The 16,066-nt window shown below is 36.3% G+C and overlaps 1 protein-coding gene across 1 annotated transcript; it reads left to right on the top strand.

The window, feature by feature from the left end:
- The first annotated feature begins 1,113 nt into the window (after positions 1-1,113).
- Positions 1,114-15,775, top strand: MS3_00001121 (uncharacterized protein). The gene has a single exon (XM_051208627.1). The coding sequence runs from the start codon at positions 10,715-10,717 to the stop codon at positions 11,609-11,611; it is 897 nt and encodes a 298-aa protein (XP_051070903.1). The 5' UTR covers positions 1,114-10,714; the 3' UTR covers positions 11,612-15,775.
- The last annotated feature ends 291 nt before the right edge of the window (positions 15,776-16,066 follow it).

Here is a 16,066-nt window from a genome sequence, read left to right as displayed (position 1 = left end):
GATACATATAGCTTTAGGAAATTTTAGAATAATACAGCTACTATGCTTATCAGTCAACCTGAAACATCTAAATTACATTGTTATAAACCTTGATTTCTTTAAAAAGTAGACATTTTGGGACGTAACTAGGAAACTTAATCAAGACATCCTTTTTTGTCTTGAGTATATAATATCTGTTGTAGATATACATCAAGTGAAGTAGATAATTGGGTTTAAACTGTGAAGAGTACGAGTCAACATTTGGCTGAGTATAAGATTTTGAGTTTGTATGCAACGAGCGTTCTGGGTTCCTAATGTTTATTTTCTCGTTTATTGTTCATGAAAATCATAACTTCGGAAGATGAAGGAAATCACGATCGGTTTTCTTCTGACTGTTATATATTAGTTTCTGGTCTCAAGTTTTCCTGTGTTTTTGGAGTATTACAACATAGAGTCATTTCTAAAGTAATGGAAGCTGGGTATATACATAACTATCGACTGAATCATTCCCAATCACCAGTAAGTATTATGCAATATTACGTCAACTTCCAATACAAATAAGATTGTAAGAAGCTGAATAAACTTCACGATATTTATGGTATAGCTATCTTTAGACCATCGATCAAATTGCAATTAGGCAACCAGTCATAGTAACGGGACGTTGAGCTGTACTGTGTTTGATTTTAAATGTTTAAAGATAATCTGAAGTGTTTTCAACCAACAGTTTGATTCTATTGATCTGTGTGTGTTTTCTGATGTCGACTTCTAGAATGTGACAGGACAAACCTCTGAGAAAACCAAACGTTTGTAACAGTTGTTTCATCAGAATTAATTTAAGTATTTTAGTAATATCCTTCTAACAATTAAATTAAAATACGGATGTGTCAATACCAACATATAGAAACGAGGAATACTTGGAGGTTTCCCGTCTGCGATTAAACGAAGGAAACGTAATTGAACGTGTTCTAGATTTTATCCATAGTTCGAGAGAAACAGGTTATGAATATCGATAAATTGCTAATAATTAATTGGTCTGTTAAGGCAATATTACTATTGGTTGATAGTTTCTGTTATTATACATATTTTGGTTACCATACTTTAACTTCCCTCCCGTTTAATTATTGATTCAACAGTTGATTGGTCATTTAATTTCAATATATTTATTGGAATGAAGCTACACTTTCATGTCTGACCTTGTATCCTACTTCAGTTTCACGTTGGTGGATCTACCATACTTCAGCAATGAGTCAAACATGTGAATGGAAAAATGAGGTTATAAAGAAGCAGGCCCAAAAAGAACGAGAGAAAGACGTGGAAAAACGATGGGCAGACGTGATGTCTAAGAACGGTGAGGGAGCTCCTGAATGGTTAAAAGAAGCTGCTATGAAGAAAAAGCAGAAACAAAGTTTGAAACAGAAAGATGAGAATTTAGCTCCATGGCTAAAAGAAGTTCAGAAGAAGAATGCCGGCTTAGCAAGAAGGATATCCGATGCCACAAATTGTGAAATTGAAAGTAATCTGGGCTGAAATACGGATTTGGTGCGTTTTTCTCTTTATTACGATAGTTTGATATATTTTTGAACGAACGGTAAATTAAATTGTTCAATATCATGTGAATTCCACACAGAGATTAACTATACTACAAACATACATATACGTTTATTATCATGATTCTTTTCCTTGTATATTATTATTTGCGCTTTATTTAATAACCTGATTTGTGGAAATCCAGAATATTTTCCTAACACGTGACTTTCATTTCTTGAGTTTACCATACACTGAACGTGTAAGCCCAAATCTTCATAAATATCCAATTGAATTTTTCAGTTCTTACCAATTTATCTTCACAGTTAAAATTACGAGTCAATCTAAGCTAAACCATCATTGGAAATCTAGAAGCACTGGACGACCGTCTCGTCTTATTATGGGACTTGGAACCAGGTCATTCGACCTATCGTGTGGATACTCAAATTCTAGACAACGACTAGCGTCGAACGGTGTTAGTGTCTAACTTCAGTAAATCATAATCTTGCGCAACCCTTCGTCGATTCGCTGTGGTGGTCATGGCTTCTCACCAGAACTCTACGACTTACATCTAGCCGGTTACTAGTAAGGGGGAGATTGTTATCAGTATAGGGCATTTGTGGAGATTGTAGTATTTCCACACTTGGATTCCACATGTGAGATTTTGGACACTCACTGTTGAGGAGTTCTTTACTAAGACGAGACGGCCATCCAGTGATTCCAGGTTTTCAATAATGGTCTAGCTTAGATCGACTCGTGATTTCAACTGTTAAATTATTAAAATCTCCACAAACTGCTCATACTGATAACTTACCAATTTATATCTGCATATAAAATAGTATTGACTAAGGTTTTCCCTCGGTCATTGTTTCAACCCTGTCCATACATTTTTTGGTGTCAATAGCATGTATATTTACCTACCTCCGAATATTTAATTGATATCCAGACTAATTCCTGAGCATGCTCGTAAAATCTTTTGATGACTAATGCAGGTTTTAAGTGCAGTTTATATATGTCTAAAGACACTTGATATAAGTTAGTGTGATAATTAGAAGTATTTGAATTATAGTACGTACTAGGAATCCCTGAAATAACTTAATTTAAATGAAGCGGAACTAGGTGAGCACATACGAACGTATTGTATTTGAAATTCGAAATCAGTCATAAATCAAGTGCAAAGGAATCATTAATTCACACATACATCAGTTATTCTCTGTAGATTATATCAAGAAATATAATCTAGAAACAAAGTCGACGTACAATACATCAGAATATTTCACTTAAGTGACTTTATGGTAATCGTGTTTCCAATGATATATGTATATTGGTATACTTAAGAGGAATAATTTAACAATAAATAGTTTGTTGCACTACCTATGGCGTGAAGTTCCCTAGTGTTTTATTGCCAAGTCTTGAGCTCTACATTACTGGCCAATTGGTGTAAGAAGTTTAATAATTTCAAGCTGTTTTACTTATCGTTGAGACACATCATGTAAGGGATGCTACTCGGCTACATAAACAAGTAAAAAAAGTAGTTATAACCATAAACATCAGTCGAAAGTCGTTTGGAGCGAACGGTACTGGGTTCGAGTCCCAGAAAGAACATTAACTCTGAGATGCAGGTACATCCAGCTGACGAGTTCCAAATAGGATTCCACTGCTATCCACTACATATATTTGCTTATAAAGCTTGTGACTTCAAGCAGTATCAAGGCAGTCCGCACAGGATGCACATTTGCTAACAAGAGACTGATCAATTGCAGTCCTAAATAACAATAGGAAGATGCAAGTGAATAGCTCTATACCCAGATTACATATCTTTCGCAAATTTAGCCTTAGAATGTTCTTTTATCTTCATTCTCATGTTTTTTCATCTTCATTTACTTATGTTGACTGGATAACAAAAGATTCATTTCAGGTGTATTTTCTAGCGTAATCACATTTTTAAATTCAAACCAATTACTTATATTTTAAATATATGTGTTTTTGACTGCCCTGTAGGACCACATCTGTTTTATGTAACGCGGATTTTAGGTAACAAACGTAGTAAGGTTTGTCTTACCTTATTCAAGCTATTCCCATAATACTACTGAGCTGTATTGTATATGACGTTAGTTAAACCAACACAATACAGTTCTTGAGAAGATACTTAGTTTATGTAGATGCTTAATTAGTATTACTTTCACTTAACTACATGGTTAAATCGAGAAACTTAAATTAATGTCCTGACCAGGATCATCAGTGTTTACTTCCTGTAGGTGAGTTTTTGGATATTATTCCATAATTGCCTAATTAGCTCTTTCTGACTACTTTTATCGTGATTGGTTGTCTTCCTGGGTTTTGTTATATTAATTGATCTTTGTATTCCATCTGACTATTTTGTAAGTGACAATTTTGTCCAGAAAGTTTCATTAAAATTCCTTTTTCTCGCTTGTACATCTGACCATTAAATTGGGAATGTGTTGTACTGTATAAATCTATTAACGCTACTAAACTTGACCCCTACTATTTTGTGTACTGAGAATAATTGGTCCTTGTTTTGCAATTCCAATGCATCTTTGGTAAGATTTGCTCGTATTAAAGTAAACAGGTCCGTGATATCGATTATTCACAAGTTACACTCCATTTTATTATATCTGGGGTTCAAATGTGTAATTGATTCAAACAAACTTCGGGAAAACTGTTGTAATCTATTAATAAATAAAAGGATGGATAGTGGTACCACTCGTCAAAAGTTCCGAACGATAATTAGTTTCATATTTATCTGTTTATAAAATATGCGCAGCGATTTGATATTTAAATTTAATGTCAATAAATATATGTGGCTGTCTTTACTTGTAATAGTAGTTGTTTAATTCGATTTACATCCAAATCGCATAGATCGTGTGATAATACACATGACTGTTATTATTAAGGTCACATTCATACATGTTCAGTAGTCAACATATCGATGTATATTAAGTTGATACATTAGAATTTACTAGCATGCATCGAAATGCAAGTCAATTCTGATAAGAATATGGATCTGGTATTTTATGTTATGATTCATTCATGCTGATTAACTGGACAGTTAATAGCTTGATAGTCCTATAATCTGAATTAAGTTTCGACTACATTTATGCTGTCTCAACATACACTTACTGCAATTTCACATAGTTTATATAAGTGTCACTTTTTTAGATACAAAACGACCTCGTTTTCTGGTCAGTTGCTTAGTCTTTTGACATCTGTTCATTGGGTAGCGGTTTGTGTTTGTAATCCAGTTTTTCTGATTAATTGTCACCCGGACACTACTCACGTCAATTCAGGAGACTGATCTTAATCCGGTCCGATGTAACAGTGATATGATCTTATCAGTTCTGTCCTTCCGATTTCCATTCTTAAATAGCCCCAGATGACATTCAGACAATCGCGTATTCTCATACACAACATTTCAGACTACCACTGGCTAATGATTGATGTCGATCTGAAGTCATTTAGTAGGAACTATCGACCTTAAGATCTGATTAACGGTCACTATATCTTAGACTGAATTTTCTGGTTACATCGTGATGCTTATGGTGGAGTGTCGTTCTCTGAACTGGGTAGTTTAATCGAGTAGCTTTCATTGTTGGGAAGAACAGCTAAGCCGTCCAGCCACAAATCTTCACTTTGTAATTAACTGATATTGGTGATTTTCTGATAATACGAATGATTTTTCTATTCTCAATTGTGCCTTTTTTTCTTCCATAACATTTAGTAAACCATCACTTAAATAAGCAATTTTTACCTAACGCTTTATAATTTCGATTTGTTATCTTAACGTAATATTTTCATTTTACAGCAGTTAATCATTATTTTTGTTATTTTAATGAGGAAACAGTTGTAATGCAATATGTAACATGGTCCCACATTACAGTCCGAACAATCACACTCGTAATTATCAAACTAATATGTTGATATTTGACAATAATTCAGTATGTCTGTGTTTTGTCTCCCTACGCATTATGGCCTTTATTCTTCTCTAGCTCTACTAAGTACTTTAAAGACTTGTAATCATCTAGTGACCTCTCATAGTTTTGGATCAGACATGATAAAAAGTTTTATCACTAAGGCGGCTATCTAAAACAGATATATGCTGATTACCAGGCGAAAATTCATTTGACCTAAAGATGTTCGGTGTTATTATAACCTACAATTACACACCACTTTGCTCTTTGTTAAACTCCATCCCAACTAACATAGAAGATGGGGTGGGATGGTACTTGATAGTGAGTAATCAGGTAAAAAAAGATATCATTATTATTGATCACGTTGACGGAAGACTAATGGTGGGTAGAATATATTCAAATAGCAGGTATGAAATATTTAGACATATAACCTATGTAAAAGTAGAACAATTCGATAAATATTCATTATATTCCCTTCATTATTAATCCACTTATTTGAGATATGTGGAGTATGTGACGATGATCGAGATCCGTGAAATCCAGTTGGTCTTCGTATTTTAATAAAACATCAGAAATGAATATAACAGGACTGATGTACTTCAAAAGTTACACATAAGGTAACTTGATCACCAATTCTTCGAAGAATAAATATGATTTCCAAGTTAATGCAGTTTTACATAGTAAAAGGAGCAGCAGTAACTGAAATGAACAATGGAAATAACATTTTATTCTTTACTGAACTCGGATTAGAATTCAGAGATTTCAACTTAAAGTGTGTCCTATTTTCTTAACTTGTTATATTCTCAACAAAATACGAATAATAATTCCTTTTCTGAATAAACAGTTTTAAATCCATGTAAATAGTGATTTCAAAGTCACCAAATTTTTTAGCTTGTAAGTACAAACAGTGCGTAAGCACTTAAGCGAGTCGTATTATGTAAATATGAATCCCTAACCTTTTTTCTAGTTATAAACCAAAATATTTAATAACTAGATTAAATTATAGTACATCAATGAACAATAAAGTCAGTTAATATGATAAATGTTTCATCTGCTCACTAGTGATTGGCTTCAAGAGATACTTCTGGAGTTGTAGTGAGAAGTCGTCACCAGTGGAGTTCAATCAGGTCTGTTGTGAGATATCAACTCACTGAAAACAATGGTGTACGGTGGCGCAACTTCGTGGATTGGTTGAAGTTAGACATTAACACCGTTGGATGCCGGCTCAGTGGTCTAGTTTGTTAAGCGCCTGGCGCGAGAATGTTCGTAAGTTAGTGGCTTATTACGTAATATAGACATACAAAGACAAACTGCCCAATATGTATCATTAGTCTCTGTGATCTACGCATATACTGCAATAAAATTGATTTAGATAAGGAATATTTCATTAACTAGTCAACTTGTATTCAAACACTACTGTTATAACGGAAAAGTATTGTATGGATTGCTTGGTACGTACGATCGATCGTGTAAATTGGTTATGATGATTGCTCACAAATCCCAATCATTAATATAGTCTCAGTGAACAAATAACAGAAAGCAGACTAGTTTGATCAGCGGAATATGAGTCGTTTGATGTGAAAAAAACTTATATACAGAATATTTAACTTAAAATAAATATTATTAGAGTTCATGTAAATCATAAATGAATACTGGATCAGAATTTGGTAAATTATTCACGAGCCAACAGATCTGAAGCCTTACAATCAAGCTCACTTATTAATCATCAAATAATATGTGAAGCTGATATTTATCATAACCAGAATGGTCATTCACATTAAATAATCCAATAGCTCCCCTTAAATAAATGTCAAGTTTATAGATCTGACAATTTCGAACTCAGCACCAATCCAATCATAATTGACGGGGAAGATTTGGAAGGTGTAAAAACCTTTACGTATTTGGGCAGCATCATTGATGAACAGGGTGGATCTGATGCACATGTGAAGGCGCGGATCGGCAAAGCAAGAGCAGCATATTTACAACTGCAGAACATCTGGAACTCAAAGCAACTGTCAACCAACACCAAGGTCAGGATTTTCAATACAAATGTCAAAACAGTTCTACTGTATGGGGCAGAAACCTGGAGAACTACGAAAGCCATCATCCAGAAAATACAGGTGTTTATTAACAATTGTCTACGCAAAATACTTCAGATCCATTGGCCGGACACTATTAGCAACAACGTACTGTGGGAGAGAACAAACCAGATCCCAGCGGAGGAAGAAATCAGGAAGAAGCGCTGGAAGTGGATAGGACACACATTGAGGAAAGCACCCAACTGCGTCACAAGACAAGCCCTCACATGGAATCCTCAAGGCTGGTCAGCGGCCTATGCTCCATTGGGAGTAACAGGCGTAAGTAAGTAAGTAAGTAAGTAAGGCTAAGGTAGTGTATTTACAGTTGCGATGCAGAGTCCTATGAATTATAGTCCAATGTCCATATATTGTACTGATGAAGATGAATGGTGAACAATTATATGGTACTGAGTACCATGGTAAACAACCTTATGTAAAAGTCCAAGTTACTTTTTGTGTTGATGAGTTCTGTTTACCACTGCTATCGTCCGGCCACTACTACAACAACAAAAACTTTGTATACCGTCCCAATGAAAGCTCGAGTAGAGAATCATGAAATGACTAAATACCCCTATTTCCAATCCTCTGATTGTGTTCCTTAACGCTTGGAACGAGAGTTTATTTATTTATTTGAACACATAATTAATGGTACAAAGGGGCACCGAATACAAATGCGCCACACAAGTCACTTGGTTTGTGTTGGCTGGGATACTGTCTGAGTGCCCAAACTAAAGCCGGTTGTTTTTTAGGAAGCCACAACCGGATCCGTCAACCTAAAGGTCTGGTCCACAAGGCAGCGGAGCAACGTCAGGAGATGCAGTCCCATGCTAGCAGGTGACCAACAATAGGTTCACACACCATTCGTTCCCTCAGGACCCTAAAGCCTGTGGCAAGCCCATTTGACCACTGTATCATTTGTCTACTCATTGTAACTCAGACATCTAATTCATCATGTTAATTTCTGTGTGCATTTCAGACTCTTAATTCACTATGTTAATTTCGGTGTGTATGATCGAGTGTATGTCTGTACATTAACCCTTAAGCTATCCTCCTGTTGGTTGCAATGTGCAGATAATCGATAATTTATCCACACCCGATTAACTCTCAAAAATATATATGGATTTTGAACACACACACACACACACTCGCTTTGTTTCATCGTGTGCTTGCTCGCTGTACGCTTGCGGATTTTTATTAATCATTAACAATAAATTATTTCTACAACTGGTGTTCAGGCTTCTGAATAATCTCGAGTAAATCCGTAATTCATCTAGGAGATTAAGCCTACCTTAAATACTCAGTTTACGGGATATTATTTATTGGAGTCAGATATAGAGGACATTAGCCTCAACATATTGGTGACCCGCCTTTAGAACGCGCACCATCTTCCTACAAAGTCCGCTGCATTCTCCTCAAGCGTATCATAAAGAACTTCATATTGGAATTATTATTATAATTAATAACAATCCATTGACAGTCATAATAAATTCACTCATAACATTGTCCCTTTGGAATTATTGCTGTGTATTCTCATATTTATACCCAAAGTGACAGTTTTTCTTTTTGGTGAGTCTCATATATTTTTGTTGCTATTTTTGACTTCTTCATATCGTAAATTTCAAACCTCAGCTTATTATTATTATTATTGCTCCTTCGTACCATGTCACTTTATAATTCGCTAAGCCTATCATCTAAATCTATTTCCGTGGGTGCCATTTCTATACCTTTACCTGTTTTTAATCCACGAAAGGCTGAACTCTGGTTTGCTCGCTTAGAAAGCTTTTTTGTTGCAAACGAAATGACAAAGAGTACGAAATTTAGTTACGCAAACTCACTGCTTCCGGACGACGTCATTGAACAAGTGCCTGATGTCATTTTTAAGCCGGATCCTGACTCACCATTCGATTGTCTGAAAAGAGAGGTTATTCGTGTCACATCTCTCACCGATCAACAGACAATTGATCAACTTTTGACCAACGTGGAGCTAGGTGACTATACGCCACCACAGTTAAGACGCCACATGACACTTATTAGGAAATCGTACAGTAGACAAATGTCTATTATATCAATCGTGGCTCAGACGTCTCCCACAAAACATCGAACAGATACTTGCAATCGGAGACGAAGACGTCGACTTTGATAGGCTAGCAGACATAGCCGACAGAATTTACGAACGGTCCAAGACTCACCCTGTATCTCAAATCCAATCAAGCTCAACTGACGAGATCGCCGAGTTACGACGATCAGTTGATACCCTTACCAAACAGATAGCTCAAATCCAATTATTGAATGCCTCCCACAGTAAGTGTAGAGGAACATCCAGAAGCCGTAGACGACGTAGTCCAAGCACTACATTTGTTGGTACCATAGAACATACGGCAAACGAGCTAGAAAATGTACTCCGCCTTGTAACTTTGCAAGCATACAGAAAAAGGAACGTCAAGACCGCCGGTTAATGACGACTGCAGTCACTGACCACAACTCTCAAGACAGCCGTCTATTATATGTTACAGACAAAAGAACCGGCACACAGTTTTTAGTCGACACTGCGGCAGAGGTTAGTGTAGTACCACCCACTGCACTCGAGAAAAACACACCTGACTCCAAACTAAAACTACAAGCAGCAAACAGGTCTGACATCAAGGCGTACGGCAAAAGGCTGTTACAATTAAATTTCGGTCCTAGATCTAATTTTTCATGGAGTTTCATCATAGCGGACGTCATCGTTCCTATAATCGGCATTGATTTTCTGCAATTCCACAAAATACTGGTAGACGTCAGAAATAGGAAACTTGTCCTTGCCAAACAGAGTAAGGAAATTAGCGGAATTATATCAAATGAGGCTTCCATACATTTATTAGTCAAACCTCAACACGAGAACGACAAATACGTCAATTTACTTAATCACTTTCCAGACTTATTACGACCGAGTTTCAAACACGACAAACCGACTCATACCGTTGTACACCACATAATGACAGAGGGTCCACCAGTGTTCGCACGTCCAAGACGCCTTGACCCCTCTCGTCTGGCTATCGCAAAGAACGAATTCAACAAAATGATAGAGTTGGGCATCATACGCCCCTCCGATAGTCCGTAGGCATCACCGCTCCATATCGTACTTAAGAAAAACTCTTCCGAAGTTAGACTATAGAGCTCTCAACAGCTGAACCATACCAGATAGATACCCTCTCCCACATTCGCATGACTTCACTCATAACCTATCTGACGTCGATTTTTTCAAAAATTGATCTCGTCCGTGCTTACCATCACATTCCAGTTCATCCGGACGATGTTCCTAAAACAGCCATTACTACCCCCTTTGGACTATATGAATTCGTCCGCATGCCTTTCGGATTAAGGAATGCTGCACAAAGTTTCCAGCGTTTTATTGACCAAGTGGTACGGGGCTTACCGTTTGTGTATGCTTACATAGATGACCTACTTATAGCAAGCAAAGATGAAAATGAACATCTAACTCATCTGAAAATGCTTTTTGAGAAGCTAAACGAGTATGGGTTAGCAGTCAATCCTGACAAATGTGAGTTTCGAAAACAATCCCTCACCTTTTTAGATCACGTACTTGATAATCAAGGCATTCAACTAGTTCCTGAGGAAACACAAGCTATCAAAAATTATCCTTTGCCTGATTCATTCAAGAAACTACGACGTTTCCTTGGGATGATCAACTTTTACAGACGTTTTATCCCCAAATGTGCAGACTTAGCAAAACCGCTAACTGATTTATTAAGGGGACGAGCTAAATCATTAGCAATGACACCGCAAGCAATTCAAGCATTTGACCAGTTGAAAAGCGCTTTAAGCACAGAGGCATTACTCGCACGACGAAAGGTTGATGCACCTTTAGCAATAATGACCGACGCTTCTAATGTAGCAGTAGGTGCTGTACTTCAGCAACATGTCAGTGAACGATGGCAACCCCTTGCATTTTTCTCAAAAAAGCTAAACGCAACGCAAACAAAATATAGCACATTCGGTAGAAAACTGTTGGCTATCTACTTAGCCACCAAACACTTTCGCTATATGTTAGAAGGCAATTCTTTCATGATATATACTGATTACAAACCTCTAAGTCCTTGATGCACAATCATGATAAATACAGTCCGTGCGAAATTCGTCAACTAGAATTCATTTCACAATTTGCAGCTGATATACGCTATATTAAAGACAACGCAAATGAGGCAGCAGATGTACTATCGAGATTAAATATCAATACCTTCTCGATCCCTGATATTGACTATCAAGAAATGGCGAAGCATTAAAAGCTCGATACGGAGCTACAAAAACTTTTGCAGTCTAAGGAAACGAAATTATTATTCCAAAACATCCCCATAAACAACAAGGACACCTTAACTTGTGATACCTCAACAGGTAAAACTCGCCCCTTTGTACTTTACGGTATGAGACGAAATATTTTTTAGAAATTACGCAACATATCTCATCCAGGTCTAAAAGCCACTGTAAAGCTTATCACATATAGATTTGTATGGCCAAACATAAACAAAGACGTACGAAAATGGTCACGGGAATGCGTCCAATGCCAAAAGTCGAAAGTACATAGGCACATCATATCTCCTACCGGAATTTTTCCCGCCGCTAGCGCTAGGTTCGACCATATTCATATCGACATTGTTGGACCGTTACCAATTTCTAATGGTTACACGCATATATTAACATGTATAGATAGATTGACGAGATGGCCCATAGCTGTTCCGTTAAAAGACATGTCGGCATCAACAGTAGTGAAGAAGCTGGTGAAACACTGGATTACAAATTTCGGTGTCCCTACAACAATTACGACCGACCGTGGAATGCAATTCGAAAGCAAATTATTTCAGCAACTTACAGATACTTTCGGTATAAAGAGAATTAGAACCACTGCTTATCATCCGTCTGCTAATGGAATGATAGAAAGGTTCCACAGACAGTTAAAAGCCTCTTTGATGGCCGCAGGAGGGGATTACAAATGGGATATCAAGCTCCCTTTGATGCTGTTAGGCATTCGCTCAACCATCAAACAAGACCTCGGTTGTTGTGCTGCTGAGTTGGTTTATGGAACAACGTTACGTTTGCCTGGTGAGTTTTTTGACCGTGCAACGTATATTCCAGCAGATATAACCAACTACGTGCAACAATTAAAACAGCAGATGGAATCCATTAGGTCCGTTAAACCACGAACCCAAAAGATGAAATCATTCGTACCCAATGAACTAGACAAATGCTCACATGTATTCGTCAGAAATGATAGAGTACGACAGCCGTTACAGACTCCTTACGACGGCCCTTTTAAAATCATCCGAAAGGACACTAAAACGGTTACAGTGAAGAGAGCAGGTAAACATGATACTGTTAGCATCGACAGAGTAAAACCAGTGTTTGTAGAAAACAATGAAAAAACAACTGTAAAACCGTCTAAACCTGCAGCAGAGCAAGCATCATTCAAACTACCTGCAACAAACAATACTTCACATCAAAATTCAGCAACAGAAACTACAAGATCAGGAAGAGTACACTGGCCAGATAGGTATGTAGCAACCACCATATTTATCTAGACCAAATCCGGAGTCTACTCTTATAACACCAAAAAAATCCTACTTTATTTTGATTACTATTTTTTTTATTGGCCCCACAGATCATTATGCTTACATTTTAACTTGATACAATTCATTAATGTTAAATATACACTTGTATATACATGATATGAAACGTTTCAACACACAAGCTGTTATTACAATTTAACGCTTACTCATCATATTGAGTTGTACTTTTATTTTAAAAACAGTTCCGTTCTTAGTCTGTTTGTCGAACATAGATGTTAATCCAATTTTTTTGGTACATAAAAACACCAATGTTCTGGATGGGAGCTTATGTGACAAGCCCATTTGGCCACTGTATCATTTGTCTACTCATTGTAACTCAGACATCTAATTCATCATGTTAATTTCTGTGTGCATTTCAGACTCTTAATTCACTATGTTAATTTCGGTGTGTATGATCGAGTGTATGTCTGTACATTAACCCTTAAGCTATCCTCCTGTTGGTTGCAATGTGCAGATAATCGATAATTTATCCACACCCGATTAACTCTCAAAAATATATATGGATTTTGAACACACACACACACACACACACTCGCTTTGTTTCATCGTGTGCTTGCTCGCTGTACGCTTGCGGATTTTTATTAATCATTAACAATAAATTATTTCTACAACTGGTGTTCAGGCTTCTGAATAATCTCGAGTAAATCCGTAATTCATCTAGGAGATTAAGCCTACCTTAAATACTCAGTTTACGGGATATTATTTATTGGAGTCAGATATTGAATCCAGAAGGCCATGTGCACCATTGATTTGGAATCAGGGTTTTCCAACTCCGGTATGTGGACCCTTCGTGTCCACCAACCTGGTTAAGCTGTCGGACACTCACCTTTCGTCCTCTTGATTTCGTAAACAACACCCCCACCACGAGAAGGCAGTGAGTAGGAGTTCCCTGGCAGTGACTGTATAAGCGTAGCGATGTGAGAGTATTTCGAGAGGGAGAGCTGACTCTGGTCACCCTTGGCCGTATCAGGGCATTCGGGGGCTTGGAAAGACAGAAATGTGACTATAAGTTTCATGCTCACGGATAAATTTTAAATTGTCACGACTATGATCGAGCTGAAGTCTAAAATTCATGTTACAACTCAGCGTTATATAGTGGCAACTGTCCCAAAATTCATTGGCATTTTATATCCATTTTGAAGTAGTAATAATGTAGTAACGGTAGACTAGATACTTGCTGGGTATGTATTCAGTAAAATGTAAGATATTTGGGGTAATCCGCCGTTTGATTTAATTAATTTGAATAAAGCAAGAACAGATATTGATGCAGAATGGTATGAATTCATATTATTTCGAGGTTTCTCGTCAGCTGCTTACAACCAAATATGTACTAGAATTTTATATTGAAATAGTATGAAACAATTAGCATAATTGAATGTAAATAATTGGAATGACAAAGGTTATCAGTAATAACTATATATATATATATATATATATATATATATATATATATATATATATATATATATATATATATATATATATATATGCAAGACCAGGTCAGAGGTTATTTGGTGTTAGAATCAAGGAAACAATTAAGGATGGATGGTTTAATAGTTGAGTGGAGTTCAGAGACATAAGATAAATTGTGTGATAATTTTAGAGTTAATGAAGGATTCACGGACTGATAAAATTGTTTACGTAATAAATGAATAGAATTTGAAAAGTTCACATAATTTAAGAGGATCAAGTGAGCGGAAATGGGTGAATGAAAGGGTGGTTTAAGAATTCGGTAATGGGGGGGGAATATAACAGAATAGATATTTGAAAAAAATAACTGAATAAAATCACACAAATAACCAAAAAGAAGTTATTACCAGGGTAATAATAAGTTTATTACTGTCAATTTTTGAATACATAAATCCGGTTTAAGTTTTTTTTTATCGCGATCGCTTCAGCAAAACAGAGAGCAGTCGTACTTCTTCGTCTGTTGATAATTTTAAAAGCGTGAGGTATGTCGATGGTATGCCCGGTGTCAAGTAAATGCCGAGCAATTGCACTGTTGAGCGCCCTAGTCCTTTGCAGCCTCAAGTTCTTTGGAACATGCTCAGAAATTTTGACTTGACAAGTTGGGTTATCTAGAAATCACTATACCAGTCAACTGAATAAATCAAATGAAAATAACAGGATATATAAACATTGTTATGATAAATTTGAATTACGGAGAAAAGCACTCAACGTTAGTGACATGAGTTAAGTATATTAAGTGGAAATTCAATTTAAATAAATTATCAAGTCGCATATTCGCAAGAGGTTATACACGTTCCAAATTACGGTAACGACATGTATAAATAGGTGCTGCTGTGAATACGAATTTCGGGATTTTAAAAAAGAAGGTTTACCATAAAATTACTATTTATCTTTGACCCGACATATTTAACGAAGACCTCAGACATTAAAATTTATTTAGATATGGTGAGTAATTTACAAAAGTTGCGGTAAAATTGGAATATAACCAAGTATTGTCTTTTTCATGTTAATTATTTGAAGAGGAAATCTGGAAAAGCGATTATTGTGAACTTATTTATCTGTAAGATATTAAAATACTGTAGTTGCATTTTCAATTTAATCTACTCAATTTGAATAATCTTAGTGACCTGTGAGGATGGTGACGATGGTATTAAGTCAAGTACAGAATAAGTTGGATGAATTTAATTAAATGAACTCGTTCATTCAGACACATATCAAGATAAGAAGCGCAAAAGTGTAGGCAAGCATGTCAAATCGATTTGATAAAGCATGATTCATAACTTATAGCCAGACAGGAAAATAAGCTAGGGACGTGTGATGAATAGAGTAGGCGTTATACACACCCTCATATAAAAACAGTAATGATTATAAACGAATAATTGAAAAGGTCGTATTGTGTGTGGATAATAAACCCGATAAATTGAGAGAACAATTTCTGAACTATGTTAAGCTGGTTGTTAATTCA

Source organism: Schistosoma haematobium, chromosome ZW (assembly GCF_000699445.3).
Source record: "Schistosoma haematobium chromosome ZW, whole genome shotgun sequence".
Classification (NCBI taxonomy): Eukaryota; Metazoa; Platyhelminthes; class Trematoda; order Strigeidida; family Schistosomatidae; genus Schistosoma; species Schistosoma haematobium.
This window is presented reverse-complemented; position numbering and strand designations above follow the sequence as displayed.

Bases quoted from the DNA above. Each gene is read 5' to 3' on its own strand.
- MS3_00001121 (XM_051208627.1), top strand. From the start codon at position 10,715: ATGACTTCACTCATAACCTATCTGACGTCGATTTTTTCAAAAATTGAT.